The 26,360-nt window shown below is 55.6% G+C and overlaps 1 protein-coding gene across 3 annotated transcripts in view; it reads left to right on the top strand.

Annotated features, from left to right (window-relative positions):
* SLC12A5 (solute carrier family 12 member 5) overlaps positions 1–22,567 on the top strand; it is a gene marked incomplete at both ends in the record, with an annotated part of 44,605 nt that extends 22,038 nt beyond the window's left edge. For 2 of the 3 annotated variants that reach the window (XM_080716814.1, XM_080716816.1), the window contains 20 exons: positions 2,035–2,276; positions 2,975–3,186; positions 5,771–5,941; positions 6,236–6,334; positions 6,459–6,516; positions 8,535–8,709; positions 9,455–9,573; positions 9,856–9,954; positions 11,730–11,849; positions 12,528–12,632; positions 13,530–13,698; positions 16,087–16,282; positions 17,790–17,959; positions 18,665–18,796; positions 19,663–19,770; positions 20,966–21,088; positions 21,171–21,370; positions 21,642–21,656; positions 21,944–22,077; positions 22,476–22,567. In XM_080716814.1, coding sequence (XP_080572940.1) covers positions 2,035–2,276; positions 2,975–3,186; positions 5,771–5,941; positions 6,236–6,334; positions 6,459–6,516; positions 8,535–8,709; positions 9,455–9,573; positions 9,856–9,954; positions 11,730–11,849; positions 12,528–12,632; positions 13,530–13,698; positions 16,087–16,282; positions 17,790–17,959; positions 18,665–18,796; positions 19,663–19,770; positions 20,966–21,088; positions 21,171–21,370; positions 21,642–21,656; positions 21,944–22,077; positions 22,476–22,567 — 2,739 coding nt within the window. The remainder of the gene's footprint in view (positions 1–2,034; positions 2,277–2,974; positions 3,187–5,770; positions 5,942–6,235; positions 6,335–6,458; positions 6,517–8,534; positions 8,710–9,454; positions 9,574–9,855; positions 9,955–11,729; positions 11,850–12,527; positions 12,633–13,529; positions 13,699–16,086; positions 16,283–17,789; positions 17,960–18,664; positions 18,797–19,662; positions 19,771–20,965; positions 21,089–21,170; positions 21,371–21,641; positions 21,657–21,943; positions 22,078–22,475) is intronic. The other variant, XM_080716815.1, reaches the window with a different exon arrangement.
* Between the last annotated feature and the right edge of the window lie 3,793 nt (positions 22,568–26,360).

Here is a 26,360-nt window from a genome sequence, read left to right as displayed (position 1 = left end):
CAGGAGGACTGTGGTTCACAGACAGCCTCAGCTACAAGTGAGGCCCTTTGCAACGCAGTGAGACCCTGTTTTATTTTTATTTTTATTTTTTGGTGGTACTTGGATTCCTGGAAGCCCTTCTACCTCTGGGATACACTCCCAGACCTATTTTTTAAAATATATTTTTATTTGGAAACAGGGTCTCAAGCCAGCACGGCTGGCTTTGAACCCGCGCGATCCTCCTGTCTCCGCCTCCCAAGCACGGGGATTATAAGCGTGCGCCGCCATGCCTAGTGCTAGTGAGACCCTGTTTGAAAAGAAAGAATAAAAAATAGGGCTGGGGGTGTAGATCGGTGGTGGAATGGCCCTGGGTTCCATCTCCACTACTGAAAAAAAAAATCTAATTGTGTTTGCCTTTGTATACAACATGAATAACTTTTTGAGTCAGTTCATATGACATATGAATCCATGTTATTTTCTTTCTTTTTTCTTTTTCTTCTTTTCTTTTTTTTTCCATGCTGGAGACTGAGCCTAGAGCCTCATGTGCCAGTTAGCACGTACTGTACTACTGAGCACGATCCCCGGCTCAATATCATTTTTTTTTTTTTTTTTTGCAGTACTGAGGATGGAACCCAGGGGCATTCTACCTTCAGGCTACACCCCCATTCCTATTTTTTAGTCTTTTTATTTTTTGAAACAGGGTCTCACTGAATTGTGAAGGGCCTCACTAAGGAGCTGAGGCTGTCTGCAAACCACCATCCTCTGGTCTCCACCTCCCAAATGCTGGGATTACAAGTGTGGGCCACCACACTTTAATCTTTTTTAATAGCTCCCTAGTTAGCCGGGCCAAAGCCAGCCTCAGCTACTTAGGCTCTCAGCAATTTAATGAGACCATGTTTCCAAATAAAATATAAAATAGGTCTGGGAATATAGCCTGAAGGTAGAAAGCCTCTGGGTTCCACTCCCAGTACCACACACACACACACAAAAAAAAAAAAAAAAAAAAAACTCCCTAATTTTTGTGGCAATATCATGATTTATTTACTCAGCCTTTAGTGATGAACATCTAATTTCTTTCCACCTTCCTATTAGAAATAATAAAACAACAAGGCTGGGGCAGTGGTGCATGACTGTAATCCCAATATGTGGGCAGCTGAGTCAAGAGGATCATAGGTTCAAGATCGGCCTCAGCAATTTAGTGAGACCCTCAGCAACTAGGCAAGACCTTGTTTCAAAATAGAAAATAAAGCTGGGCGTGGTGGCGCACGCTTGTCATCCCCGCGCTTGGGAGGCAGAGACAGGAGGATCGCGCAGGTTCGAAGCCAGCCGCGCGCGCTGGCTTAGGAGACCCTGTTTCCAAAATAAAAATGTAAAAAAAGGTCTGGGAGTGTAGCCCGGAGGTAGAAGGGCTTCCAGGAACCCCAATACCACCAAATAAATAAATAAATAAATAAATAAATAAATAAATAAATAAATAGGCTAGGAGTGTGTAGCTCAAAGGAAGAATGCCCCTGGGTTCAATTCCCATTTCCAGAAAAAAAAATAGACATAATAAAACAATAAAAGAACCAATAATTAGCTGGGCGTGATGGCGCACGCATGTAATCCTAGCATTCGGGAGGCAGAGACCAGGGGATCGTGGTTTGTGGACAGCCTCAGTTACTTAGCAAGACACTTCTTAAATCAACGAGACCCTGTTTCAAAATATTTTTTAAAAGACTAAAAAATAGGACTAGGGGTGTAGCTTGGAGGTGCAATGCCTCTGGGTTTCATCCCCAGTACCGCCAAAAAAAAAAAAAATCAAAAATTAAATTACCAACAAAAATAGTAGAAGTAAGTCGTTGCTCCTGATGTGTTTGCATTGCCACCTTTTAATGAGGGCACTCGCAGGGCACTCGCAGGGTAGGCCACGCCGTCCTCGGCTACTCCAACGCTGATGTCATCTCCCGTCTTGCACTACGTATCTGTGTGTGACCGTATCCTTTTCCCCAAGGAGATGCTCAGCTGGTCCTTACTGGGTCCCTGCCTGATCGGCCTCCTTGCCCTTTCCTACAGGCTTATCTCTTCCCAGCTATGGCCATCTTCAAGGCAGAAGATGCCAGCGGGGAGGCAGCAGCCATGCTGAACAACATGCGTGTCTACGGCACCTGCGTGCTCACCTGCATGGCCACTGTGGTATTTGTGGGTGTCAAGTATGTCAACAAGTTTGCCCTGGTCTTCCTGGGCTGCGTCATCCTCTCCATCCTGGCCATCTATGCCGGGGTCATCAAGTCTGCCTTCGACCCGCCCAACTTCCCGTGAGTGCTGCCTCTCGGAGCCCAAGGCACTGCTGTCCTCTCGTCCTGTCCCTGCGGCAGGGTCTATGCACCTCACTCTTCTCCCAGAACCTGAGCCTTATGGGTTGGGAGCAACCTCCCTTGGGGAGGAAAACCTGTCCTAGTTTAGGGGAAGTTTCTTCAGGATAGGATAATTCTGCTGGAGTAGGAACAGTTTCCCTTGTGAGCCAACTGCCGGCTCGTGGGTAAGCTCAATAATGGCTCCCAAAAGCATGGGCATTGTCCTGGATGGGACAACCTCCTCCAATGGGACCTCTTTGTGTTGGAAAACTTCTCTAGGATGGGAAAGGACACAGAAGGGAGTATCCGGGGCCCAGGGCTTACATTCTTTGTTTCTGCAGCTCTCCCTGTGACAGTTCCCTCCATAATCCCAGGGGCCGGGAGCTGAGCAGCTCCCAGAGGCTGCTGTCCATGGTCCTGAAACATAGCATCCCACTGACATGGAGGTTCTGCACCTTGGCTACATTTAGAATCACTTGGGGAGCTTTAAAAAAAAAAAAAAACCTGCGGATATATGGGCTCCATCCAAATTAAATCAGAATTTCTGGACATGGGGCCCGGGGCACCTGTGTGTTTTAAAGCTCCCCCCTGCGGTTCTGTTGTGAAGCCAGGGCAAGGGTATGTCCCTTCCCATCTTCCGCCTTTGTTTCCCTCCCTAGGATCTGCCTCCTGGGGAACCGTACACTGTCTCGCCACGGCTTTGATGTCTGTGCCAAGCTGGCTTGGGATGGGAACGAGACGGTGACCACGCGGCTCTGGGGTCTCTTCTGTTCTTCCCGTTTCCTCAACGCCACCTGTGATGAGTATTTCACCCGAAACAATGTCACGGAAATCCAGGGCATCCCCGGCGCTGCCAGCGGCCTCATCAAAGGTCTGGGGGAGAGGAGAGGGCTGGTATCCAGGGAGCGCTGCGGGGATTGTAGGTTAAGTGGTCAGGATTAAGGGGCCCTCCTTGGGATTCAGTTAAAGTCAATCAGCTTTAATTGAGCACCTACTCAGGGCCACGTTCTGTCCTTGGCATCATGGAGGGGTGGGGATAAAAAGGGGAAAGTATCTCACTACTAATAGGAAAGAAAGCCTCCACGTTAACGAGTGTTCACTAAACACCTAACGCTGTGCTAAGTACCAGGAACACAAAACAAATAAGTCTCAGTGCTCGGCCTCAAGGGATCTAGTGACAGGGATAGCTGCATTAGCAAATAAATTATGGTATACCTAGATGTGTATTCAGTGAACAGAAAGCTCTCAGGAGAGGGAATATTCATGCGTATCAGATGACAAGACTCAGCTTCCCGTTCTCACCTTAGGAAGGTTTTGAAGGACAAATAAGAGATTGTCAGGTATACCAGGGGAACGAGGGAATCACAAACCAAAGAACAGCTTGCTTAACGCACGCAGACACAGACGAGCATATTGTATCCTCCCAACCACAAGTAATTTAGTATGACTGGGGCACAGAATGCAAGGGAAAGAGGGCAAGAGGCGATGCTGGAGCGGCTGGCCCGGCCAGATTGTGGCGGGCCCGGGAGCCATGCTGGACGGCTCTACCCCGAAGGCAGTGGGGGTCCAGAGGCGCCTGATGTGAGCCCAGGAGAGAGATGGTTTTCTGAGCTGGAGGGGTGGCGGTGGGAATGGAATGGGAGTTCCCCCGGGGCTGTTTTGTTCAGCAGGAAGGATCTGGCCATTTTTGGAGGTATTTTTGGTTGCTGAAGCCAGAGGTGTGCTACTGGCATTTAGTAGGTAGAAGCTGGGATGTGGCTGAACGCCCGACAGTTTTACAAGATAGCCCTCCAGAACAAAGACTTGACTGGCCCAACACGATGTCACTAGTGCCAAAGTAAAAGACCCTGGAATAGAGAGAAGGAACTTTTTTTTTTTAATATATTGGGGATCGGACCCAGGGCATTCTAACTTTAAGCTACACCCCCAGCCTCTCTGTGTGTGTGTGCGTGTGTGTGCGTGTGTGTGTGTGTGCGTGTGTGTGTGTGTGTGTGTGTGTGTGTTATCAGGAATTGAACTCAGAGGCATTCTACCTTCGAGCTACACCCCCATCCATTTTTTATTTCTGATTTGGAACAGGGGTCTCGCTAGGTTGATGAGAGTCTCACTACTTGTTGAGGCTGCCCTTGAACTTGCCATCCTCCTGTCTCAGCTTCCCAAGTACTGGGATTACAGGTGTGTGCCACCAAGCCCAGTTTTTTTTTTTTTTTGAAACATGGTCTTGTTAAGTTGCTGAGGCTAGTCTCAAGAATGCGATCCTCCTGTCTTAGCCTCCCAAGGATTGAGATTACAGGTGTGCACCACCAGGCCTGGCTGAGAAGGGTGTATTTGAGAAACATTGCAGAGAGATAACAGGCAGATGTTGGAGATGTGTCAAAGTGGGAAGGGGAACAGAAGCAGTGAAAGGCAATGCCAAGGCATCTGAATTAATGGTGGTGCAATTACCGAGGTGAGAGGCAGGAAGGGCCCGGGGGAGGGGTGAGACCCACTTGGAACAGTTGGGTCTGTCCGAGAAAGGCCTTTTTGTGTCTAGTCCACTTGCCTGAACTATTTGATGGTGGGAGCTGGGTCTGAAATCTCTGCACACGGCCTGGCCCAAGCAGGCATTTGGGAATTGTTGGTGGAAATAAAATATGGCCAAAGTTGGGCATGGTGGTGCATGTCTGCGGTCCCAGTACTTGGGAGGCTGAGGCAGGAGGATTGCAAGTTCAAGGCCAGCCTCAGTGATTTAGACCCTTAGTAACTTAGGGAGACCTTATTTCAGGAATAAAAAAATAAAAATAAAAAGGGCTGGGGTTAGCCGGGCGTGGTGGTGCACACTTATAATCCCAGCATTCGGGAGGCGGAGACCAGAGGATCGCAGTTCATGGATAGCCTCAGCTACTTAATGAAGCCCTTTGCAACTCGGTTGAGACCCTGTTTCAAAAATAAAAAGACTAAAAATTAGGGCCGGGGGGGGTGTAGTTTGGAGGTAGAATGCCCCTGGATTCCATCCCCAGTACCGCAAAATAAGGGGGTCCTGGGATTGTAGCTCAGAGGTAAAATGCCTCTGGATTAAATCCCCTGTATAAAAAAATAGTAATAAAACAAAATATAGCCGGGCATGGTGGCGCACGCTTGTAATCCCCACGCTTGGGAGGCTGAGACAGGAGGATCGCACGGGTTCGAAGCCAGCCTCAGCTACTTAGTGAGACCCTGTTTCCAAATAAAATATAAAATAGATCTGGGAGTATAGCCCGGAGGTAGAAAGCCTCTGGGTTCCACCCCCAATACCACCAATAAATAAATAAATAAATAAATAAATAAATAAATAAATAGAACAAAATACAGCCAAGGCCAGGGAAGAGCGAGGCGTGGTTGGCCTTGACCTTTACTTTTTTGCACGCCATGCCTCCTGGCCCCAGAGCTCTGGTCCCTAACGCCTCGCCCTGCCCGAGCATCCCTTCTCCCCACAGAGAACCTGTGGAGCTCCTACCTCACCAAAGGGGTGATCGTGGAGAGGCGCGGGACGCCCTCGGTGGAACTGGCGGAGGCGACCCCTCTCGACATGGACCACCCCTATGTCTTCAGCGATATGACCTCCTACTTCACCTTGCTGGTTGGCATCTATTTCCCCTCGGTCACAGGTGAGTGGGAGCTCAGAGAGGGAAGGTTCTGCCCGGGAGTGGGTGTGCATGAGAGAGTCCATGAGCCGCGTAGGGATCCTCAGTCTGATATCAGAGCTCATCACGTAAGCCGGAGCCAACAATTCAGCCCCTTGGGTGGACGCGGGCTTCAAGGCCAGAACACACCTAAGAACTCACACAAGTCCATATGCCAGGGCGAGGTCCCCGGCTCCCTGACTCAGTGGCGCCTTTCTCCTGGGTCTGCCTGGTGTCCCGTGGCCCTGACACCTGTCTGAGCTGCTCTTCTGTTCCCAGGCATCATGGCTGGCTCTAACCGCTCTGGGGACTTGCGGGATGCCCAGAAGTCCATCCCGACCGGCACCATCCTGGCCATCGCCACCACCTCTGCTGTCTGTATCCTGTGCTCGGGACTGGGGCCACCTGGGTGGGGAGAGCAGAGGAGGCCACCTCACCTGGCCGGTTCGGGAGGGGCGGGGGGACCTCTGCTTGGGGGATTCTCCTTCATCCTCCGCTCTAGACATCAGCTCTGTCGTCCTGTTCGGGGCCTGCATCGAGGGAGTCGTCTTACGGGACAAGTGAGGAAGAGACTTGGGGTTGATCCTGCTTCTGGGGAGGAGCAGAACAGGAGACTGGGTTTGGGGACGGAGGCCTGGCGGGGGCTTCTGGGCCTTGTGCAAGGGGCCTGTGGGAAGGAGGCCAGCGGGTTGTATGCAAACCACCACTGCTGTATTTTACCTTTCTCTTGTCACCCCAGTTCAGGAAGGTTGAATCTGGTCTCATTTCTTTTAGGATAATGATAGTTTCCCTTTATTTTGTTTCAAGTCTATCCGTTAATTCGTCTAATATGGACTATGTATCGTATGTTGGTCTCTGTCTGGGGTCCTGGGGAAGCAAGAAAAAAGAAGGCAGTTTGTCCTGAAGGAGCACATCTTTGGGGGTGGTCACCGCACTTTCAAACAGACTTTAAGTGCAAATCAGGAGGACATACAGGAGAGCAGGGGCCTGGGGACGGGAGCTGCCACCCAGTCCTCGGAGGAGGCACCTTACAGGCAATCCTCCACCAACCACCTGTCAGAGCTACTTGGGAAAAATGACATCTGTACCAAACACGTGCAGACCCCTTCCTTATCATTACTCACTAAACAACGTAGCATAACGTCTATTTATATGGCACTTACATTGCATTAGGTGATATAACTAATCCAGAGACAATTTAAAGTACATGGGAGAATGTGCGTGTGTGTGCGCGTGTGTGAGTGTGAGTGTGTGAGTGTGAGTGCGTGTGTGTGTGAGCGCATGTGTGTGAGTGCGTGTGTGACTGTGTGTGTGAGTGTGAGTGTGTGTGAGTGCGTATGAGTGCGCGTGAGTGCGTGTGAGTGTGTGTGAGTGTGTGTGAGTGTGTTGTGAGTGTGCGTGTGCACCTGTGCTGGTGTGTGTGTATGTGTGCATAACTGTGGCTCTCAGCGGTTCAGCGCCCTGGAGCACAGCCTCTTGCAGGCGTGGGTGCGCGCTATGCTCAGGGGAGGGAGGCGGTCCGGCCACAGAATCACTTCCACTGGCCCCGGGTCTCTGTGAGGTGATGTGATGGACACGTGAGGCGGACACCTCGGCCTGAGCCAGGGTGGGGCCTGGCCTTCAGACAAGGAAATTCAAGCCTTTTTTTTTTTTTAATGGAGGAAACCCTGAAAGGTTTTAAGCAGTGGAGTGATTTGGTTAAATTGACAATTTGCATATATTACACCTGCTAGTTTTAGGGCAGCTTGACCCCCGTTTATCTCATTTGATCATAGACCCTCCCCCCAAGATTGCGAGAGCGCCAGCATGTCTACCACAGCGCTTCCTCTGACCCCGGAGTCCTGCGACAACGGCCATTTGGGTGCACCCTTCCTCCCTCCCTCCCCCTTCCCTTCCCTTCCCTTCCCTTCCCTTCCCTTCCCTTCCCTTCCCCTTCCTTCCTTCCTTCCTCTCTCCCTCCCTCCCTCCCTCCCTTCCTCCCTTCCTTCCTCTCCCTGTGTTGCCCAGGCTGGCCTTGAATTCCTGGCTTTGCGCAATCCTCCTGCTCAGCTTCCCAAGGAGCTGGGACTGTAGGCACGCGCCCCCATGCCCAGCCTGCATCTTCTATTTTAAGACAGTGTCACTGTTTGAGGAAGAACCCTTCTCTCTGATTCCTACACCGTCACCACATGATGGGTCCAGAGACCCCATCTTCATGTGGAGACGCTGCGACCCTGACGAGCTAAGAGATTTGCTTAGGATCGCGTGGTGCTACCGGAGAGCATGCGTGCCATGTTCTGGGCACAGCAGTCAATAATTTGCATATCATATCTCCTTTTATTCTCTCACCGGTAGTGTGAGATAGGTTTATAGTGATTCTCATTTTATATCTGAAAGAACAGGCTCAGAGAGCTTATTAAACGACATCCTCAAGGTCACACAGACAGGAATTGCACAGGATATTTGGGGCTTTGTCTCTCCTGCGACCCCCGCAGGATCCGACCTCGTGGGCTGTCCTCCCCAGGGATGGGGAGGCCCACCCTGGGGGTCCCGGTGGCATCCCTCCCTCTGTCTCCTGACCCTTCCTGCTTTGCTCCAGGTTTGGCGAAGCCGTGAATGGCAACCTGGTGGTGGGCACGCTGGCCTGGCCCTCTCCCTGGGTCATCGTCATCGGGTCCTTCTTCTCTACCTGCGGGGCTGGGCTGCAGAGCCTCACGGGGGCTCCACGCCTGCTGCAGGCAATCTCCCGGGATGGCATCGTGCCCTTCCTGCAGGTCAGTGGGGGCAGCGGCCACACACTGAGCAGGGCCGCGGCGGCCTTGCACCATCTCCTGGGCGCATCTGCTTGGCGCCGGCCGCACTGAGGGGAACGAGTGGGCCTGCCTCAGCCCATCTCTCTGAGAATCTTCTGCTTTGAGGGGAAAATAGATGACCCTCCTCTGGGGTTGGTCAGGGACTCAGAGAAACAGGCAAACAGCAAGAGGAGGACGGTTCTCTCCATGGGGCTTAGAAACCAGGAGATTTTTGGAGCCACAGCCATGGCCCCTGGCTGCTCTCCCATCTCCCCACTGGAGCCTGTTTCCCCTCTCGGGGTTATGTGAACCTCACTGCACGGAGGTGCCGATGTCAAGGAGAGCCCGGCATGGTGGCGCAGGCTTGTAATCCCAGCATTTGGGAGGCTGAGACAAGAGGATTGTGGTTTGTGGACAGCCTCAGCTACTTAGGCCCTTAGCAACTCAGTGAGACCCTGTTTCAAAAAATTAAATGTAGGGCTGGGGGCGTAGCTCAGAGGTAGAATGCCTCTGGGTTCCATCCCCAGTACCAAAAAAAAAAAAAAAAAAAAAAAGGAGTGGGGGGGGGCAAGACAAACCTGCCGCCCCTAGAGGGTGAGAAACACACCCTCCTCCTCTGCCCTCAGGGGTGTAGACGTCCTGCCTCTACTGCAGTGGTCTCCAAGACTGGGGGAGAGGCGAGAAGCCCATGAGCTCTCGGCCCCCATGATGCCTTCTCTGCCCCCAGGTCTTTGGCCACGGCAAGGCCAACGGAGAGCCGACCTGGGCCCTTCTGCTGACGGCCTGCATCTGCGAGATCGGCATCCTCATCGCCTCCCTGGACGAGGTGGCGCCTATCCTCTCCATGTGCGTGCCTCCCCGGCACGCCTCTCCCCCAGACCCTCCTCCCAAGCCTTCCAGCCACCCCTGGCACGCTCCCCTGCTGCTCCCGAAAGCCCGTCCTGTGTTATAAAGGGATCCACCCCCAGAGATGTCCTGGTGTGCTGGAAGGGGATCCAGCCCTCCTAAATGCCAGGCCCTGATTTGGCTACCCCCCCCACTTTATTTTCTCGTTTCTCTCCCTACCTCTGAGCTTCCATTTCTGCTCCCGTGCGCATCTCTGTCTCCTGCGGGCCTCCTGTGTTCTAGGTTCTTCCTGATGTGCTACATGTTTGTGAACCTGGCCTGCGCCGTGCAGACGCTGCTGAGGACGCCCAACTGGAGGCCGCGCTTCCGCTACTACCACTGGTGGGTGCCCTGGCTCTGCCCACAGCCGTCGTCTCCCCCACCCCACCTCCCCCTCCTAACCCATGGCTTCCAGGTTTGAAGACCCCCAACCCAGAGAGGACATCTCATTTTCTCCAGCTTTTGTAGCTCAGCTAGCATGAGAAAGGGCCTAGAGACTGTTTCCTTATAATCATGAATAATAGCCCGGTACAATGGTGCTTACCTGTAATCTCAGTACTTAGGAGGCTGAGACAGGAAGATCACAGGTTCGAGGCCAGCCGCGGCAACCCTCGTGACTCAGAGAGAGACCCTATTTCAAAATAAAAAATCTAAGCCGGGTGTGGTGGTGCCCGCTTGTAATCTCCACGCTTGGGAGGCGGAGACAGGAGGATTGTGCAGGTTTGAAGCCAGCTGCGTTGGCTTAAGGGACCCTGTTTCCAAATAAAAATAAAAAATAGGTCTGGGAGTGTAGCCCGGAGGTAGAAGGGCTTCCAGGAACCCCAGTACAAATAAATAAATAAAATAAAAATAAAAATAAATAAAAAATATAAGCCAGGTGTGGTGGTTCAAGCCTATAATCCCAGTATTTGGGAGGCTTGAGACAGGAGGATCACAGGTTCGAAGACAGCCTCAGCAAGTAGTGAGACCCTCAACAACTTAACAAGACTCTGTTTCAAAATAAAAATAAAATAGGGCTTGGGCTATTGATCAGAGGTAGAATGCCCCTGGGTTCAATCCCAATACCATGAAAGAAATAAAAAATTATATATATATATATTGGGCTGGGGGTGTAGCTCAGGGATGGAGTACACGAGTTCAATCACTAGTACCAAATTAATAATAATAATAATAATAATAATAATAATAATAGCAATAATGATAGAACACAAAAGCTTCAGGATTAACCCTCCTCTGTCCAGTATACACTATATCTTACTGTGCAGCCTGGAGGCTAGAGGCACTCCAACCTCTAAGTGGATGAGTTTAAAACATGATTTTGAGCCAGTGGTGGTGCACGCCTGTAACCCCAGTACTTGGGAGGCTGAGACAGGAGGATTGCAGGTTCCAGGACAGCCTCAGCAAGTAGCAAGACTCTTATCAACCTAGCGAGTCTGTTTCAAAAATAAAAATAAAATAGGGCTGGAGGTGCAGCTCGGAGGTAGAACATCTCTTAGTTAAATTCCCAGTAACACACACACACGCTCACACACACACACACACACACACACGCACACACACGCACACACACGCACACACGACTCCGCGGCTCCTGGCTGGGCTGAGGGGCGGCTGCTCTGAAGCGTCTCCTGGCCTGCGCCCTCTCCCGGGCTCTGGTGAGCGGCGCCGTGTCTGCTGCAGGAAGGCGCTCACTGCAGAGGCCGCAGCGCTCCTTGTCATGTACTTCGTGGCTTTTCGTGCCACCGTGGGACGGCAGGAATGATCATTCTCATCCTACCAAGAGGAAATTGAGCTCACGTGGGGGAAAGGACCGGCCCGAGGTCACCGAGAAAGACTGTGGCCTGACGGGCTCCTGTCTCAGTGCTCGCGCGATGTGGGTGGCTTCCCCCAGAGAGCCCGTTTCAGAACTCACTTGGCCGGGACTCCCTGGCAGGTGGGGCATCGGGGCCTGTCTGTGGCCCCTGGTTTCGTTCACCCAGAAGGTCCCACGTCCCGTGGCGCTCATGGTGATGGAGACAGCTCCCTGGGGCTGACCGGGGCCTGGCTGTCTTGGATGGCTGCCCACGCCCTGGCTCCGGGGCAGCCCCACTGAGAGGCCGGGTTTCTCCACCGTCCAGGACCCTCTCCTTCCTGGGCATGAGCCTCTGCCTGGCCCTCATGTTCATCTGCTCCTGGTACTACGCGCTGGTGGCCATGCTCATCGCTGGACTCATTTACAAATACATCGAGTACCGCGGGTGCGTGGGGCTGGGCGCTGGGAGGCTGGGGGTGCGCGGCGGGATGGGATGGGGCTGGGAGGCTGGGGGTGCGCGGTGGGATGGGATGGGGCTGGGAGGCTGGGGGTGCGCGGTGGGATGGGATGGGGCTGGGAGGCTGGGGGTGCAGGCGGGATGGGGATGGGCGCTGGGAGGCTGGGGGTGCAGGCGGGATGGGATGGGGCTGGGAGGCTGGGGGTGCAGGCAGGATGGGGCTGGGTGCTGGGAGGCTGGGGGTGCAGGCGGGATGGGGCTGGGCGCTGGGAGGCTGGGGGTGCAGGCGGGATGGGGCTGGGTGCTGGGAGGCTGGGGGTGCAGGACGGAATGGGTGCTGGGTGCTGGGAGGCTGAGGGTGCAGGACAGAATGGGTGCTGGGTGCAGGGCGTGGGGATGAGGTGGGAGAGGACGGGGAGAAGTGCAGGATGCCTTAGGGAGGTGGAGGCTTTGAGAAATGGACAGAAAGGGTGAGAAAATAGCTTTAGAAGTGATTTTCCAAGAAAACAGCCCAAGGCCTGATTGAGTCAGATGGCGGGCGTGACATGCCCATCCCTCTGAGCCTGAGATAGATGTTGGTGCCTTGGGGCAGCGGGTTCTGTGTGGACAGTCTCCCCTGCTGCTCCCTGGCTCTCTGGCCTCATGTGACCCCTTCCCGGCCTCCAGGGCAGAGAAGGAGTGGGGCGACGGGATCCGAGGCCTGTCTCTCAGCGCGGCTCGCTATGCCCTCCTGCGGCTGGAGGAAGGGCCCCCGCACACCAAGAACTGGAGGTAAGTGGAGGCACCCTGGAGCCGGTGCCGGGCGGGGCCAGGGGCCAGGCTAAACCCACTGCTTTGTTTAGCTGCGTTGGGCTGTAGAAGGCCGGCCTCCCTGACCACGCCCAACACCGAGGCCCCACCAACACGGCCAGCCCCCTGAGCACCTATAATCTGCAACTCTTTCATTCATTTGTCCAAAAACTTTGTGAAGCCGGGCGTGATGGTGCACACCTGTAATCCCGGTACTTGGGAGGCTGAGACAAGGAGGATCGCAGGTTAAAGGCCAGCCTCCGTAACTCAGCAAGGCCTTCAGCAGCTTTGTGAGATTCTGTTCCAAATAAAACATAAAATAGGGCTGGGGGGGGCGTAGCTCAGAGGTAGGCAGGCCCTGGGTTTCATGTTCCATCCCCATTAACACACATACACACACACACACGCGCGCGCACACACACGCAACAGACGGGTGGATGGGATACTGAGTGGATGAGAGGAGGGCCTCTGTGCAGGTGCAGGGATGGTGGTTGCATGGGCGTCTGGGAGGGCGTGGTGACTGGGTGGATGTGTGAATGGGGAGCGTGGAGGTGGCTGCGTGGGTAATTGAGTGAATAATGCATGCAGAGGTAAATGAATATGGATCTGAGGGGATGACTGAAGGGTAAGATGGGTGAGTGGGTGGCCGGAGAGGGAGAGGCGCGTGGTGGATGGAGCGGTGCCAGGCGGGCGGACGGCCACGTGGGGAGATGGTCGGGAGGCTTGCTGTTCAAGGACATGAGCGGTGGGTTGGGTGTTCAGACGGGTGGGTGGTGGGATGGGCGGCGGGGCGCGAGGACCTGGGCGGAGGCTGGCGATGGCGTGGAGCGGGCGGGGAGCGCCGGCCTCACCGGGGCCGTGGGATCTGCACCTCCGCAGGCCCCAGCTGCTGGTGCTGGTGCGTGTGGACCAGGACCAGAACGTGGTGCACCCGCAGCTGCTGTCGCTCACCTCCCAGCTCAAGGCAGGGAAGGGCCTGACCATCGTGGGCTCTGTCCTCGAGGGCACCTTTCTGGACAACCATCCGCAGGCCCAGCGGGCAGAGGAGGTGAGCGGGGCCTGGCCGGCGGGCAGGGAGGCAGGGAGCCCCAGGAAGGCCGCGCCGATTCCTGCCCTTCCCTTTGGGATCCAGGGGCCTTAGGATTTTCTGTCTTCTTAGAGGAGCCTGTGGGCCCCGGGCACGAGTTCCTTAGAGTTCAAACCCACAGAAGCAGAGACGGTCAGAGCCATTCACGGACAGTGCAACAGCTTTAGAGAAGTCAGGTCACCTGTCTAAGGACAGAAAACTGAGACTCCAGTTAGGACCTGTAGGCCCATTGTGGACTTTCTCCCGTTCAGTAAGCCTGTCCAGTTGTGTTCACACTCCGGGGCTTGTTTGATTCCCACGCTGCATGAAGTCGGCAGGAGGAGTCCACAGACTTGGTCCAGGAAGAGACAGAGGCCCAGAGAGGGAAGGCAGCTGGCTGAAAGCCACAGAGCGGGCCGGGCACCTAGTGAGGACCGGGGCTGGGCCCGTCGCCGGCTCTTGTACCCATCCGCTGGTCCTCGCCTGCAGAGTGGGCAGGCCACCTGCTGTCCCCCACGAAGCCCAGAAGGAGGTGCAGGGATGCAGTGGGGTCAAGACAGCCTCCCCTCAGGGCTGTGGCTGGGAGTGGAGAGGAAAGGGGGCCCCCGGGGAGAGGAGGTGAGACAGGGGAGGGGCGCCCCTAATGGCTTGTGACAGTTGCTGTTTCTGCCTCACTGAGCCGTTCACACCAATCTGTCAGGCCCGGTAGCTGGTGGCCTCGACCGTGTGGGTAGGGCCCAACACGGAGCGGTGGGAGCGGGCCAGGTACCAGGCACCGGGCTCGGCACCGGGCAGATTGAGATGTTTCAGTGGCCACAGGCCGGGGGCGGGGGCAGCCCATCCACAGAAGGCTCCAATCGCGTCCGCTGTGGAGGAGTACTTTGTTAGGGTTAATAACAGTGGAGTACTACGACGGGCTAGTGTTTACAGTGCTCCAGGCAGTATACTAGGCCCTTACACATCTTGTAATTTTCCCTGTTCCTAAATGAGGTGGCTGTCCTGACCCCCACTTGACAGAGGAGAATAGAGGCGAGATGGCCTGCCCAAGGTCGTGGCCAGAAAGTGGCAGAGATGAAATTAACCTCTGTGTGTTTGACAGCAGGGCAGCGGTGGAAGGGGGTGGAGCGAGCCTCCCCAGCCTCGAATCCCCACAGCAGCCTGCGCTGTGTGTCCTTAAGCAAGTCTTGATTTCCTCATAGATAAAATGGGAGCGATTAAACCGGGTGTGGCGGCGCGGCTTGTCATCCCAGCATTTGGGAGACTGAGACAGGAGGACCACAGTTCGCAGTCAGCCTCAGCTACTTAGTGAGGCCCTTTGCAACTCAGTGAGACCCTGTTTCAAAATGAATAAAAAATAGGGCTGGGGGGGGATAGCTCAGAAGTAGAATGCCCCTGGGTTCCATCCCCAATACCGCAGGAAAAAAATGTGGGCAGTTATAACTTCCTCCATAGTACAGATGAAATATGCATTTAAAATGTTTAGCAGCGTTTGGTGTGGCGGCGTACGCTTGTAATCCCAGTCCCTGGGAGGCTGAGACAGGAGGATCACAGGTTCACGGCTAGCCTCAACAACTTAGTGAGGTTCTCTGCAACTTAGTGCAACCCCGTTTTAAAATAAAGGATAAGAACTGGACGTGGTGGTGCAAGCTTGTAATCCCAGCATTTGGGAGGCTGAGACAGGAGGATCGCGGTTCACATACAGCCTCAGCTACTTAGTGAGGCCTTCCGCAACTTAGTGAGACCCTGTTTCAAAAAAAAAAAAAAAAAAGAATAAAAAATAGGGCAGGGGGTGTAGCTCAGAGGTAGAATGTCCTTGGGTTCCATCCTCAGTACCGCAAATAAATAAATAAATAATAAAAATAAAGACTAAAAGCCAGGTAAGGTGGCTCATGCTTATAATCTTTGTACTTGGGAGGCTGACACAGGAGGATTACAGGTTTTTGGCCAGCCTCAGTTACTTAGTGAGACTCTTGGCAACTTAGATTCTGTTTTAAAATCAAGAATTATAAATAGGGCTAGGGGTGTAGCTTGGAGGTAGAAGGCCCCTGGGTTCCATCCCCGGTCCCATAAGAGTAAAATAATACAAAGATAAAATGATTAGCATTGTGCTCTTGAATAAAATGTTAAAGCGACCCGTCCAGCTGCGAGAAGCCCAGCGTCGCTCTGGTGGGGTGGAGAGCGGTGCCTTGTGCAGGGGAGGCGGGTGCAGTGTGCCGGGCAGGGCTGTGTTGGGTGGTGGGGTGCCAGGCAGGGCGGACCCTGTGAGTCAGGGTGGGGTAGGCTGATGGCAGGAACGGGGAGACCTGGGTGATGGAGGAGGGGCGGGGAGGGGGTCAAGGAGGCCTGAGGCTGGTCCTTGTCCCGCACCAGTCTATCCGGCGTCTGATGGAGGCAGAGAAGGTGAAAGGCTTCTGTCAGGTGGTGATCTCCTCCAACCTGCGTGACGGCGTGTCCCACCTGATTCAGTCCGGCGGCCTCGGGGGCCTGCAGCACAACACGGTGCTGGTGGGCTGGCCCCGCAACTGGCGGCAGAAGGAAGACCATCAGACCTGGAGGAACTTCATTGGTGAGGCCGCGGCGGCGGGGCGGCGAGGGCTGGCCGTGGGTTCTGTCTCTTTGGGCTCGGAGGAGTTTGCTGAGCGCGGCAAACTCCTCCGTGAGTTGGCACAGGTGGGCGACGTATTCGAAGCTGGTCGCCTGCCAGCCTCTGTGCCAGGCGCTGGGGACTCAGCTGTGAAGGCGACAGTGTTGGCTCCTGCCTGGCTCTCGGGCAGGGCAGGGCGAGGGGAGGAGCTGTGGCTTTGAAGTCACAGTGACTGGGATCAACATCGCAGCTGTGTGACCCTGCCCACGTGACGCACCCTCTCTGAGCATGGGACTCCTGGGTAATAGTCAGAAATAGCAATATAAGAATGTGTTCTGTGTGCCAGACAAGTGGAGGCTTTCTTTAATTCTCTCATCAGTTCTCTGGGAACTAGGGCACTGTGTGTGTGTGTGTGTGTGTGTGTGTGTGTGTGACTGAGGTTGGAACCCAGGGGCATTTTACCTCTGGGTTATATCCCAACCCTATTTTATTTATTTATTTGGCAGGGGGGTACTGGAGATAGAACCCAGGGGCATTCTACTTCCCAGCTATACCCCAGCCCCATTTTTTATTCTTTATTTTTGAAGCAGGGTCTCACTGAGTTGCAAAGGGCCTCACTAAGTAGCTGAGGCTGTCCTTGAACCGAGATCTTCCTGTCTAAGCCTCCCGAATGCCAGGATTATAAGCAGGCACCACCACGCCTGGCTTATTCTTTTATTTTGAAACAGGGTCTTACTAAATTGCTGAGGCTGGCCTTGAAGTTGCAATCCTCCTGTCTCAGCCTCTCAAGTACTGGGATTATAAGCGTGTACCACTAGGTCTGGGTAGCCAGGCTTTTTTTTTTTTTTTTTTTTTTTTTTTTGCGGGTTTGGGGATGGAACCCAGGGGCATTCGACCTCCAAGCTACAACCCCTGCCCTATTTTTTTTTTCTTTATTTTGAAACCGGGTCTCACTGAGTTGCAGAGGCCTCACTAAGTAGCTGAGGCTGTCCGCGAAGCGCGATCCTCTGGTCTTAGCCTCCCAAATGCTGGGATTACAAGCGTGCGCCACCAAGCCCGGCTTTAGCCAGGCATTTTTAACCTCTTTTCACTGGGGTGAGACCGAGGCACAGGGATGAAGGGATTTGCCTTAGGCCACCCAGCTGGAAGCTGGGTCTGAGCAGCCTGGAGGCTGTGCCATTAGCCCCAAGTATCTCCTTTAAGGATTCAGTGAGGCCGTGCCTGGTGGGTTCTTAATAATCAGAAAGGGCATGTGGCACTGTGAGTCGACAGGTAGAGAAACTGAGCTCCAGAGAGGTCGAGGGACTTGCCCAGACTCAAACAACCCGTGATGGGTGCAGCCCCGCAGGTGCTGGTGTTGGACACTCAGCCCAAGGCCCAGGCCAGGTGGGCGGGGAGCGCGCAGGCTCCTGGACCCTTATGGCCGCCGCTCCACGCTGTGGGACCACAGTCACCACTTCTCCCTTGGTTTTCTCCTCATCCTCCCCAGAACTGGTCCGGGAAACCACAGCTGGCCACCTGGCCCTGTTGGTCACCAAGAACGTTTCCATGTTTCCCGGGAACCCTGAGCGCTTCTCCGAGGGCAGCATCGACGTCTGGTGGATTGTGCACGACGGGGGCATGCTCATGCTCCTCCCCTTCCTGCTGCGCCACCACAAGGTGAGCGTGCGCGCCTGCGTGGGTGTGAGCGCGTGCACCTGAGCTGTGCACGCGTGAGTGTGCGTGTGCGCACACTCCAGTGTGTATGCATGCACAAATGTTGCATGTATGGGTGTGAGCGCGTGTGCCTGAGTAGTGCACGCATGAGTGTGTGTCCACGAGCGTGTGCACACGCTCCAGTGTGTATGCATGCACAAATGTTGCATGTATGGGTGTGAGCGCGTGTGCCTGAGTAGTGCACACATGAGTGTGTGTCCACGAGCGTGTGCACACGCTCCAGTGTGTATGCATGCACAAATGTTGCATGTATGGGTGTGAGCGCGTGTGCCTGAGTAGTGAACGCATGAGTGTGTGTCCACGAGCGTGTGTGCACGTGTGCATTTGTGTGTGTGTGCAAGTGTTGTGGGCAAGGCCCCTGGGCTCTGGCCAGTGCCAGCCTCCGTGTCTGGCCTCCCTTGTGAGGTCCTGGGAATGTGATCCTCCTCCGCTCCGGGATGTGCGGAGCGGATCGTGTCTCCCTCGCAGGCGTGTTGCTAGAGGGGAGAGCAGGGCTTAACCCGAGCCAGTGGCATTTGAACGCGGGAGCCTCGGGCCTGTGCAGGGAGCGGCCCTGACACGGGATCTCAGGTCACACGTGTGTGTGAGGAGCAGGGCGGCCAGGGCCCACCGCGGGCTGGACCCCTCCGGACCCTCGGGCCCTTGCAGGTCTGGCGGAAGTGCAAGATGCGGATCTTCACGGTGGCCCAGATGGACGACAACAGCATCCAGATGAAGAAGGACCTGACCACGTTTCTGTACCATTTACGCATCACGGCGGAGGTGGAGGTGGTGGAGATGGTGAGCTGGGGCCCTCTTGGCTTCGGCACCACCGAGGCCACATCCACGGCGGGTGCTGCAGCCTCGCAACTCAGTGTGGCTGTCGCGATGGAGGCTGGCTCTCAGCAGCCTCGCGAGACAACACAGTGCTTCAAAATAAAAAAAAATATAAAATACAAAATATAAAAATAAAAAGTGGGCTCTGGGTAGGTGGGTATAAAGGTAGAATGCTTCTAGGCTCTAATCCCCAGTACCACAGACACACACACACACACACACACACACACACACGCGAGTCCATCCATCCGTCCGTCGGTCCTTCTGTCCATCCATCCATCTGTCCATCCCTCCCTCCCTCCTTAATGAGAACAGGCATGTCTAACAGCGCTCATCCGAGGCCAAGCACTCCTCTGTGCTCTTATAGATAGCTATCCTCACAACAGCAAATGAGACAGAATTGTCAGAACTTCCATTTTACCCGCCAGAACACGGAGGCGTAGGAAGGTGAAGTGATCTGCCCCGCCGCATGCCGTGAGTGGCCGGGCCAGGGCCCCCCCGGGCAGGCTGGTTCTAGGTGTGTGCCCCCCCTTACTTCTCCGTCTCCCCGTCCCTCTCTGCATTCACTGCCCGTTCACTCACTGAAGTGCCTGTTCACTGCCGCCCCGCGCTCGCGCAGCGCGCATCCGTCCGGCTCTTTGTTCTTTCTCTTTCTCTTTCCTTCTCCCCCCTTTCCATTCACCAGGTAATTAATGAACCTCCTCATTCCTTAGTGCAGCATGTGCAGGTGCTGGGCTGCCCTGGGACGAGCGCCGCTCGCTCTCCCGCGTGGCTGCGGCTCCCCTTGGTGGAGCCCGCCCAGCTCAGGCCTGTGCTTCCTCCCCGCCCAGCACGAGAGCGACATCTCGGCGTACACCTACGAGAAGACGCTGGTGATGGAGCAGCGCTCCCAGATCCTCAAGCAAATGCATCTCACCAAGAATGAGCGCGAGCGGGAGGTGAGGCCGCCCAGGAGGGCGGGTTTCCCTGTGTGTGTGGCGCCCAGAGCTGGAAGGAGAACCATATGCACGGACAGTAAGAGAGGAACACTGGCCGGGCGTGGTGGAGCACTCCTGTAACCCCAGTGCTTGGGAGGCTGAGACAGGAAGATCGCACGTTCGAGGCCAGCCTCAGCGACTTTTAGTGAGGTTCTTCAATAACTCAGTGAGACCCTGTTTCAAAAATAAAATGTAAAAAGGGCTGGAGGTGCAGCTTGGAGGTAGAATGCCCCTGGGCTCAATCCCCAGTGCTCCCTCCTCCCCAAAATAGAGTGGTAGGCATGGATATTTAGAGATATAGCTGATGAACACAGAGGATGGGTTCTCAGAGTAACTGCTGAACCCCACAGGGGATGAAAGTGAGGCCTCCCAGGCGGGGGTCCCTGCTTCTGGGCTATGGATGAAAGACCCACCCCAGGGAGTGGAGTCCTTGGGGAAGTGAGTTCTGGGACCCTAGGGCTGGGGGCAGAAGAACCCTCGGAGCTGGGTGCTAGGTTGCTTGGGGGAACGGGGGGCAGATCCCAGAGGCAAGAGTGACAGACTGTGGGTTATGAGCCTCCCAGGTGTGGATAATCCATTTCTCAGAATGTGGTTGATGGGCCAGGCATGTTGGTGCCCTCTTTTAATCCCAGTACTTGGGAGGCTGAGATGGGAGGATCACAGGTCTGAGATCGGCCTCAGCAGCATAATGAGATGCTGTTTCAAAAAATTTTTTCAAAAAGGCGCTGGGGATATAGCTTGGAGATAGAGTGCCAGTGGGTTCAATACCCATAAACACGCACACACACAGATGGATCCTCTGGGAAATGACGGATGGGAATTTGTTCTGGGAAAGATGGACCTTCCAAGGATGGGTGTGATGGGAAAAATACGTGCACTGCTGAGCGGCCAGGTGGCCAGGGCCTCGGCACCCGGCTGTGCCTCTCTGCGCCAGGTGTGTGTGGGCCCTTTGCTTGCTGGACGGCAGGAGGCCCGGGGCTCTGGAGCGGAGTGGCCAGGTCAGGGGTGCCGTAGCCGCATAGACTCGAGGCTCCGTGTTGTTTCAACATCTGGTGTGGTTCTAGAAAGCACACATCCTGGCTGAACATGGCTCTGGTGGGCTCTTGGCAGAGCACCGGTGCTCACTCCCTCGGCACCACCTTATTTCACTCCCTAGATCCAGAGTATCACAGACGAGTCTCGAGGCTCCATCCGGAGAAAGAACCCAGCCAACACCCGGCTCCGCCTCAACGTCCCGGAGGAGACAGCTGGCGACGGCGAGGAGAAGCCGGAGGAGGAGGTGCGCAGCCGGGGTGCGGCCCGCCAGGGGCAGCAGAGCCTTCGCCAAGGGAGTCACTGCCGTCTCCTCCCTCGTCCCTCAGGTGCAGCTTATCCATGACCAGAGCGCCCCCAGCTGCCCCAGCAGCTCGCCGTCCCCAGGGGAGGAGCCTGAGGGCGAGGGGGAGACAGACCCTGAGAAGGTGCATCTCACCTGGACCAAGGACAAGTCGGTGGCGGAGAAGAACAAGGGCCCCAGCCCCGTGTCCTCCGAGGGCATCAAGGACTTCTTCAGCATGAAACCGTACGGGCCGCGGGCCGCGGGCTGGGGTGGAATGAGCCCGAGGGGTCTCGCCCACTCTGGCAGCGGGGTCAGGAGCCCCCAGCCCAGCATTGTCTTGCTGTCCCGTGAGGACTAGAGGGCTTGGCCTGATTGCTGAGGGCCGGCAGGAGCCGGGTGAAGGGCGGCAGTGGGGTCAGAGAGCAGGGCTGGCCGGCGGCACGTGGGGAGCCGCCTCCCATTCTTGACCCCTCTCTCTCTCTTTCTCTCTTTGCTGCTCTTGTGTTTCCTGAAGGGAGTGGGAGAACTTGTAAGTGTTTCAGCATTTAAAAAAAAAAAAAACCCCTTCTCTCTCCCAGGTTGGTCTCACTCTCTCATGGACTCCCCAGGGACCCCCTGACCTTTGGGGGTCCCTGGCCCAGCTTGGTGAGGTCTGGGATTGGCGGTCCTGGGCACGCAGTGGCCGGGCCCCAGCAGCCCAGGGCTGGCTGGGTGGGCGACTGAACCCAGCCCGTCCGTCCGTCCATCCGTCCTTCCTTCCTTCCTTCCTCGGGTGGGTGGCTCACGCTCTCCTCCTCTCCTTCCTCTGTCCTGCAGGAACCAGTCCAACGTGCGGCGCATGCACACAGCAGTGAGGCTGAACGAGGTCATCGTGAAGAAATCTCGCGATGCCAAGCTGGTTCTGCTCAACATGCCGGGGCCTCCCCGCAACCGCAATGGCGACGAAAACTGTATCCTGCACTTAAGACTGGGGGAGAGCCGGGCTAGTGGTGCATGCTTGTGATCCCAGTACTTGGGAGGCTGAGACAGGAGGAGCGTGAATTCAAGGCCACCCTCCCCTACTTAGTGAGGCCCTGTTTCAAAATAAAAGAATAAAACAGGGCTGGGGGTATAGCTCGGAGGTACACCTCTGGGTTCAATTTCTAGTTAAAAAAATAAATAAAAGGCTGGGGGAAGAGAGAGGCGGGTGTCAGGGAAACCCGTCCTAGTCCTGGGATGAAAGGGCAGAGACCATCCTGTGCCAGGATCAGCACCTCGGACAGGGGCCCGGGCTCCGAGCGCCTTCCCTGGTGGCGAGCAGGACCCCTGCTCCCTCGGGACAGGGTCTTTGTCCTTGACCAGCTGTCAGACATGGAGTTCCTCGAGGTCCTTACGGAGCACCTGGACCGGGTGATGTTGGTCCGCGGCGGCGGCCGTGAGGTCATCACCATCTACTCCTGAGGCCCGGCACCTGCCCCCGGAGCCCTCGCCGCGCCCCCTGCCGCCGTCACCGTTTACACAGCCCTGTGCCCATGCCCTGGCCCCTTCCCCGCCTGAAGCCCGGAGCCATGCCCGTCGGGCCGACCGGAGAGGGCGAGGGGCCCCGAGCGAGCGTGGAGCCCGCGGCGCCGGCCATGGGCCTGCTGGCCCTGGCTGTGCTGCCCTTTTAGGAAGCCTGGCCTCGCCCCGCCGGGAGACGCTGCAATAAGGGTTGGGAGCCGGCGTGGAGAGGAGAGGAGCTGGGCCTCGGGGACCCTTCCCTGTCCCCACCCCGCGCCGGGGGAGGCCGCGCCTATACATAGTGTACAGGAGACATCGCGTGTATTTTTAACGTCCCCATGTTTATGTAACTAGAAGCGCAACGGACTTCTCTTCTGGCCACAGCCGAGGCTCCCGCTGGAGGCGCCCAGGGGAGGCGCAGGCCTCGGGAAGCTGAGTTTTCCTTGACGCCCGGGAGTTTGGGAGCAAAAGTGCTTCAGGCCCGGGCAGGGGTCGTGGTCCTGGTCCCTCGACACCCTCGCTCCGCTCTCCTAGCCCTTCCCGCAGGCCCGTGGCTTCCTGCCCTTCTTCCCCACTCAGCAGGGCCCGGTGGGGAGGGCGCCCGCCGAGGACGTGCCCGTGCCTTCCTGGGGAGCGGGTGCCTCTCCTCAGCTGGCTTGTGGCCTGCTCCCCTCCTCCCGTGGCTCCTCGCCAAAGACTAAAACCGTGGAGCTAGAGGGCTCGCCCTCCTGGTCAGGTGAGGGAGGAGGGGGCAACTCTGGCTTAGGGGCCCGTGCCGGAGGCCCCTGCATCGCCCCCGATGTTCCCTCCCCTGTCCGATCCTCGGGCACCCAGCTGAGTACTTGGTGCCCTGGGGCCAGCCTTGCTGCCTGGCAGCGGCTCTAGCTACGTCTCTGGGGTCCTGGGTCTGGGGCAGGCTGGAGTCACAGAGCGTACCTGCGCTTTGTACTCAGCGCCTCTCGGCCCTCCTCTAACTCTGACCCAAGGCCTCTGGCTTCCCCTGCTCCAATCCTCCGCCTTCTGCTCCACCAGCCCCACTGGCTGGAGGCGCCCTCTGCCTACAGAGAGAGCTTTGGCTGGTTCCCTCCCCCAGGGCACGTTTCTAAGGGGATAGGCACTGCATGCTCCTTCGGGTGCCCTGGGTGCTGGGCACAGTACCCCCAGCCCCCGGCCCTGACCTGCGCACCTAGTTAGACATCCTGCCCACTCTGAGCGGGGCCACTAGGTACTCCTGACCTCACCACCTCCTTTCCCTCAAGCCCAAGGAAGGCAGAGAGCCGCAGGTGGTGCCATCTAGACGGGCAGGTGTGAGGTCTGGGGTTAGGTCTGACCAGGGGGCTGCATGGACTCTTCCAGGTACTAGTCAGAAAGGAAGAAACAGACACCAGCCGCCTGTACTGTCCAGGCCTCCCACTGAGGACGGCGGTCTTCACGAGGGCTGGGCGGGGGAGGGGCTGCATCAACACCGATTAGGGACCAAGGTCGCGCTCGGCCCGGCGTCTGGTTGGCAAGAGCAAAGTTTCCGTTGATGAAACAAACGTCCCACAACAAAAACCCAAGTTTTCTGTGCTACATGTGCAATATTTGTTATGAATGTCACCGCGTCACTCATCAGGCTCTTTATCATCACTGTAGCTAGGTGTTCCACGTCCGTTCAAGTGACTTTCATTCTGAGTGCAATATCCAATAGCCTTGTAGTGATTAACTAGCGTTGCTTTCGTTCTGGAGGATCTCTGTGCAGGACAATGCAACGAAGTTGAAAACCCTTGTAAATAGGAGAGGTTGCAAACCAAGAGTATTTATTACTATTATTCTATTACTAGGCCTGCCTTTATTCTGTGTTTAGTATCCCGCACCTTCCGCAGCACTGATCTGTGTTCTCTGTGCCAATGACAAGGAGAGGTTGGTCCTTCCCTTTACTGTTGAATGCTCCCATTTAATGCTTTAAGGCTTTTACTGTATTAATTTTTTAGACTCCCATCTGCACAAAATGCAATAAAAATAATTTTATTATACCCTTGATGGCTTGAGCGTGCTATCTGAACCCCAGGGGGCCCTCTAGGAGGAACCTAGACCGGCAGTTCACTGGGCTGCTGACAGAGGAGCCGACGAGCCCAGGCCTGGCGCCCGCTTGGAGCAACCAGCCCAGGGCCCACGGTGGGCTCCGGAGCTGGGACCAGGCCGTCGCGGGTGGGCCTGAGCCCCCAAGGCTCCTGCCGCCACCCCAAGTCCATCAAAGGCTCTTTCGGTTTCTGACCGTAGGTTCTGCCAGCTACCTGCTTGCCAGGTAGAAGAGTAGCAACTGAGAAAATCAACACAGGAGTGTCCCTCGCCCAGCCCTGGCCACCAGCCAGAAAAAGGCCCCCACAACTATGCCTTTCCCAGAAGAGAGAACATGTCTGTTGATACCGCACAAGACACCGAGTAGTGTCATCAGCCAGCAGGCTGCTGCTAGCAAACGTTACTGCAAAGTCTCAGGCGGAGTGAAGGGATTCTGAGGCTTGCCCACAGGTAAGGGGCGGACCCGAGTCCTCAAAGTTGGTGCCTGCCATTACTCACAACCAAGAAAAAGAAACACGGTTTTGACTTTTCATTTTAATTAAAAAGTAATCATTTCATTTTATTAACAACAAGAGTTTCAAAGGCGGGGCGGGGATGGGAAACACTATATAACACAAACAGGTCAGAACATAAACTGCTGCCATTTGGGGACCTTGAGTTTTGAAACCACTGTTTGCTCAGCCGCTGGCAGGGACTTGAAACCACCGCTCTCCCGGGAGACTCCCAGGCTCTCGAGAGCACAGCCCTGGAGGCGGCGCCTTTGCCTCTCGCTCTGGGTCAGTCACGAACAGCATCCGCACTGAGGACGCGGCTAGCTGCCCCAAGTCTGACAGCAGAATGGGCCCTCTCCCGCTGCTCAGAACACAGAACATGAGTCTAGATGAGAACGGAACCTGGAGTTTTGAGCCAAAGGCTCGAAACCAATCACTGAAAAGATGGGTGTCCACTGCCAGTCTAGCGCCGCCTTCCCAGAGCTGACTCACAAAGGGCCTCTGGAGATGGAGGTGCGGACAGAGACGCACGGGAAGAGTGGCGGTGCCCAGATTCACAGTCCGTGTCAAGTGCTGGTGACTGGAGCTGTCCAGCCCTCCAGTGGGGACCCTCCAACAAAGTGAAAACAAAAACCCAAACAAACAAAACTCCCTACAAGCCGCCAGCCAGCGCGGCAGGGCCCTCCTGGCTGCCACCGCCACTCTTCACAAGCTGGCACACGTGCTGACGGGCACAGGGACCACGCTGCCTGCGAGCCCAGGCAGGCGCCCAGCTCTGGTCATTGAGGCGAAGCAGAAGTCGTGGTGGGTTCCAAATAAACAAAGGTGGTAGCTACTGAGATAATAAGTGCCATTCCAAATTCTGCCAGGTGGGGCTTGGCTTCCTCCTGTCGCCTCCCAAATCCAGTGGACAAGAGGGACCAAAGAAACTTCATCAAATACAAACTCAGCCCAGACACCTATACAGCCCAAGCGACCCCAGAGACATCTTCTACCCAAAAGATATACCCCCAAAAGCAGTACAAATGCCGATTCTGTAAGGAATAAGCAACACAGCTTTGGGGAAGAGAGAGCATGTGGTAGAAACTCAGGACATTTGCTGTAGATCTGGAGCGCGCACAACATCCTCCAAACATCTCTATTTAGAATGAAACAGGAGGCGGCCGGGGATGCGGGACTGGGGACAGTTGAATGACTGAGCC

The sequence above is a fragment of the Muscardinus avellanarius genome (assembly GCF_963383645.1).
Source record: "Muscardinus avellanarius genome assembly, chromosome: 19".
NCBI lineage: Eukaryota > Metazoa > Chordata > Mammalia > Rodentia > Gliridae > Muscardinus > Muscardinus avellanarius.
This window is presented reverse-complemented; position numbering and strand designations above follow the sequence as displayed.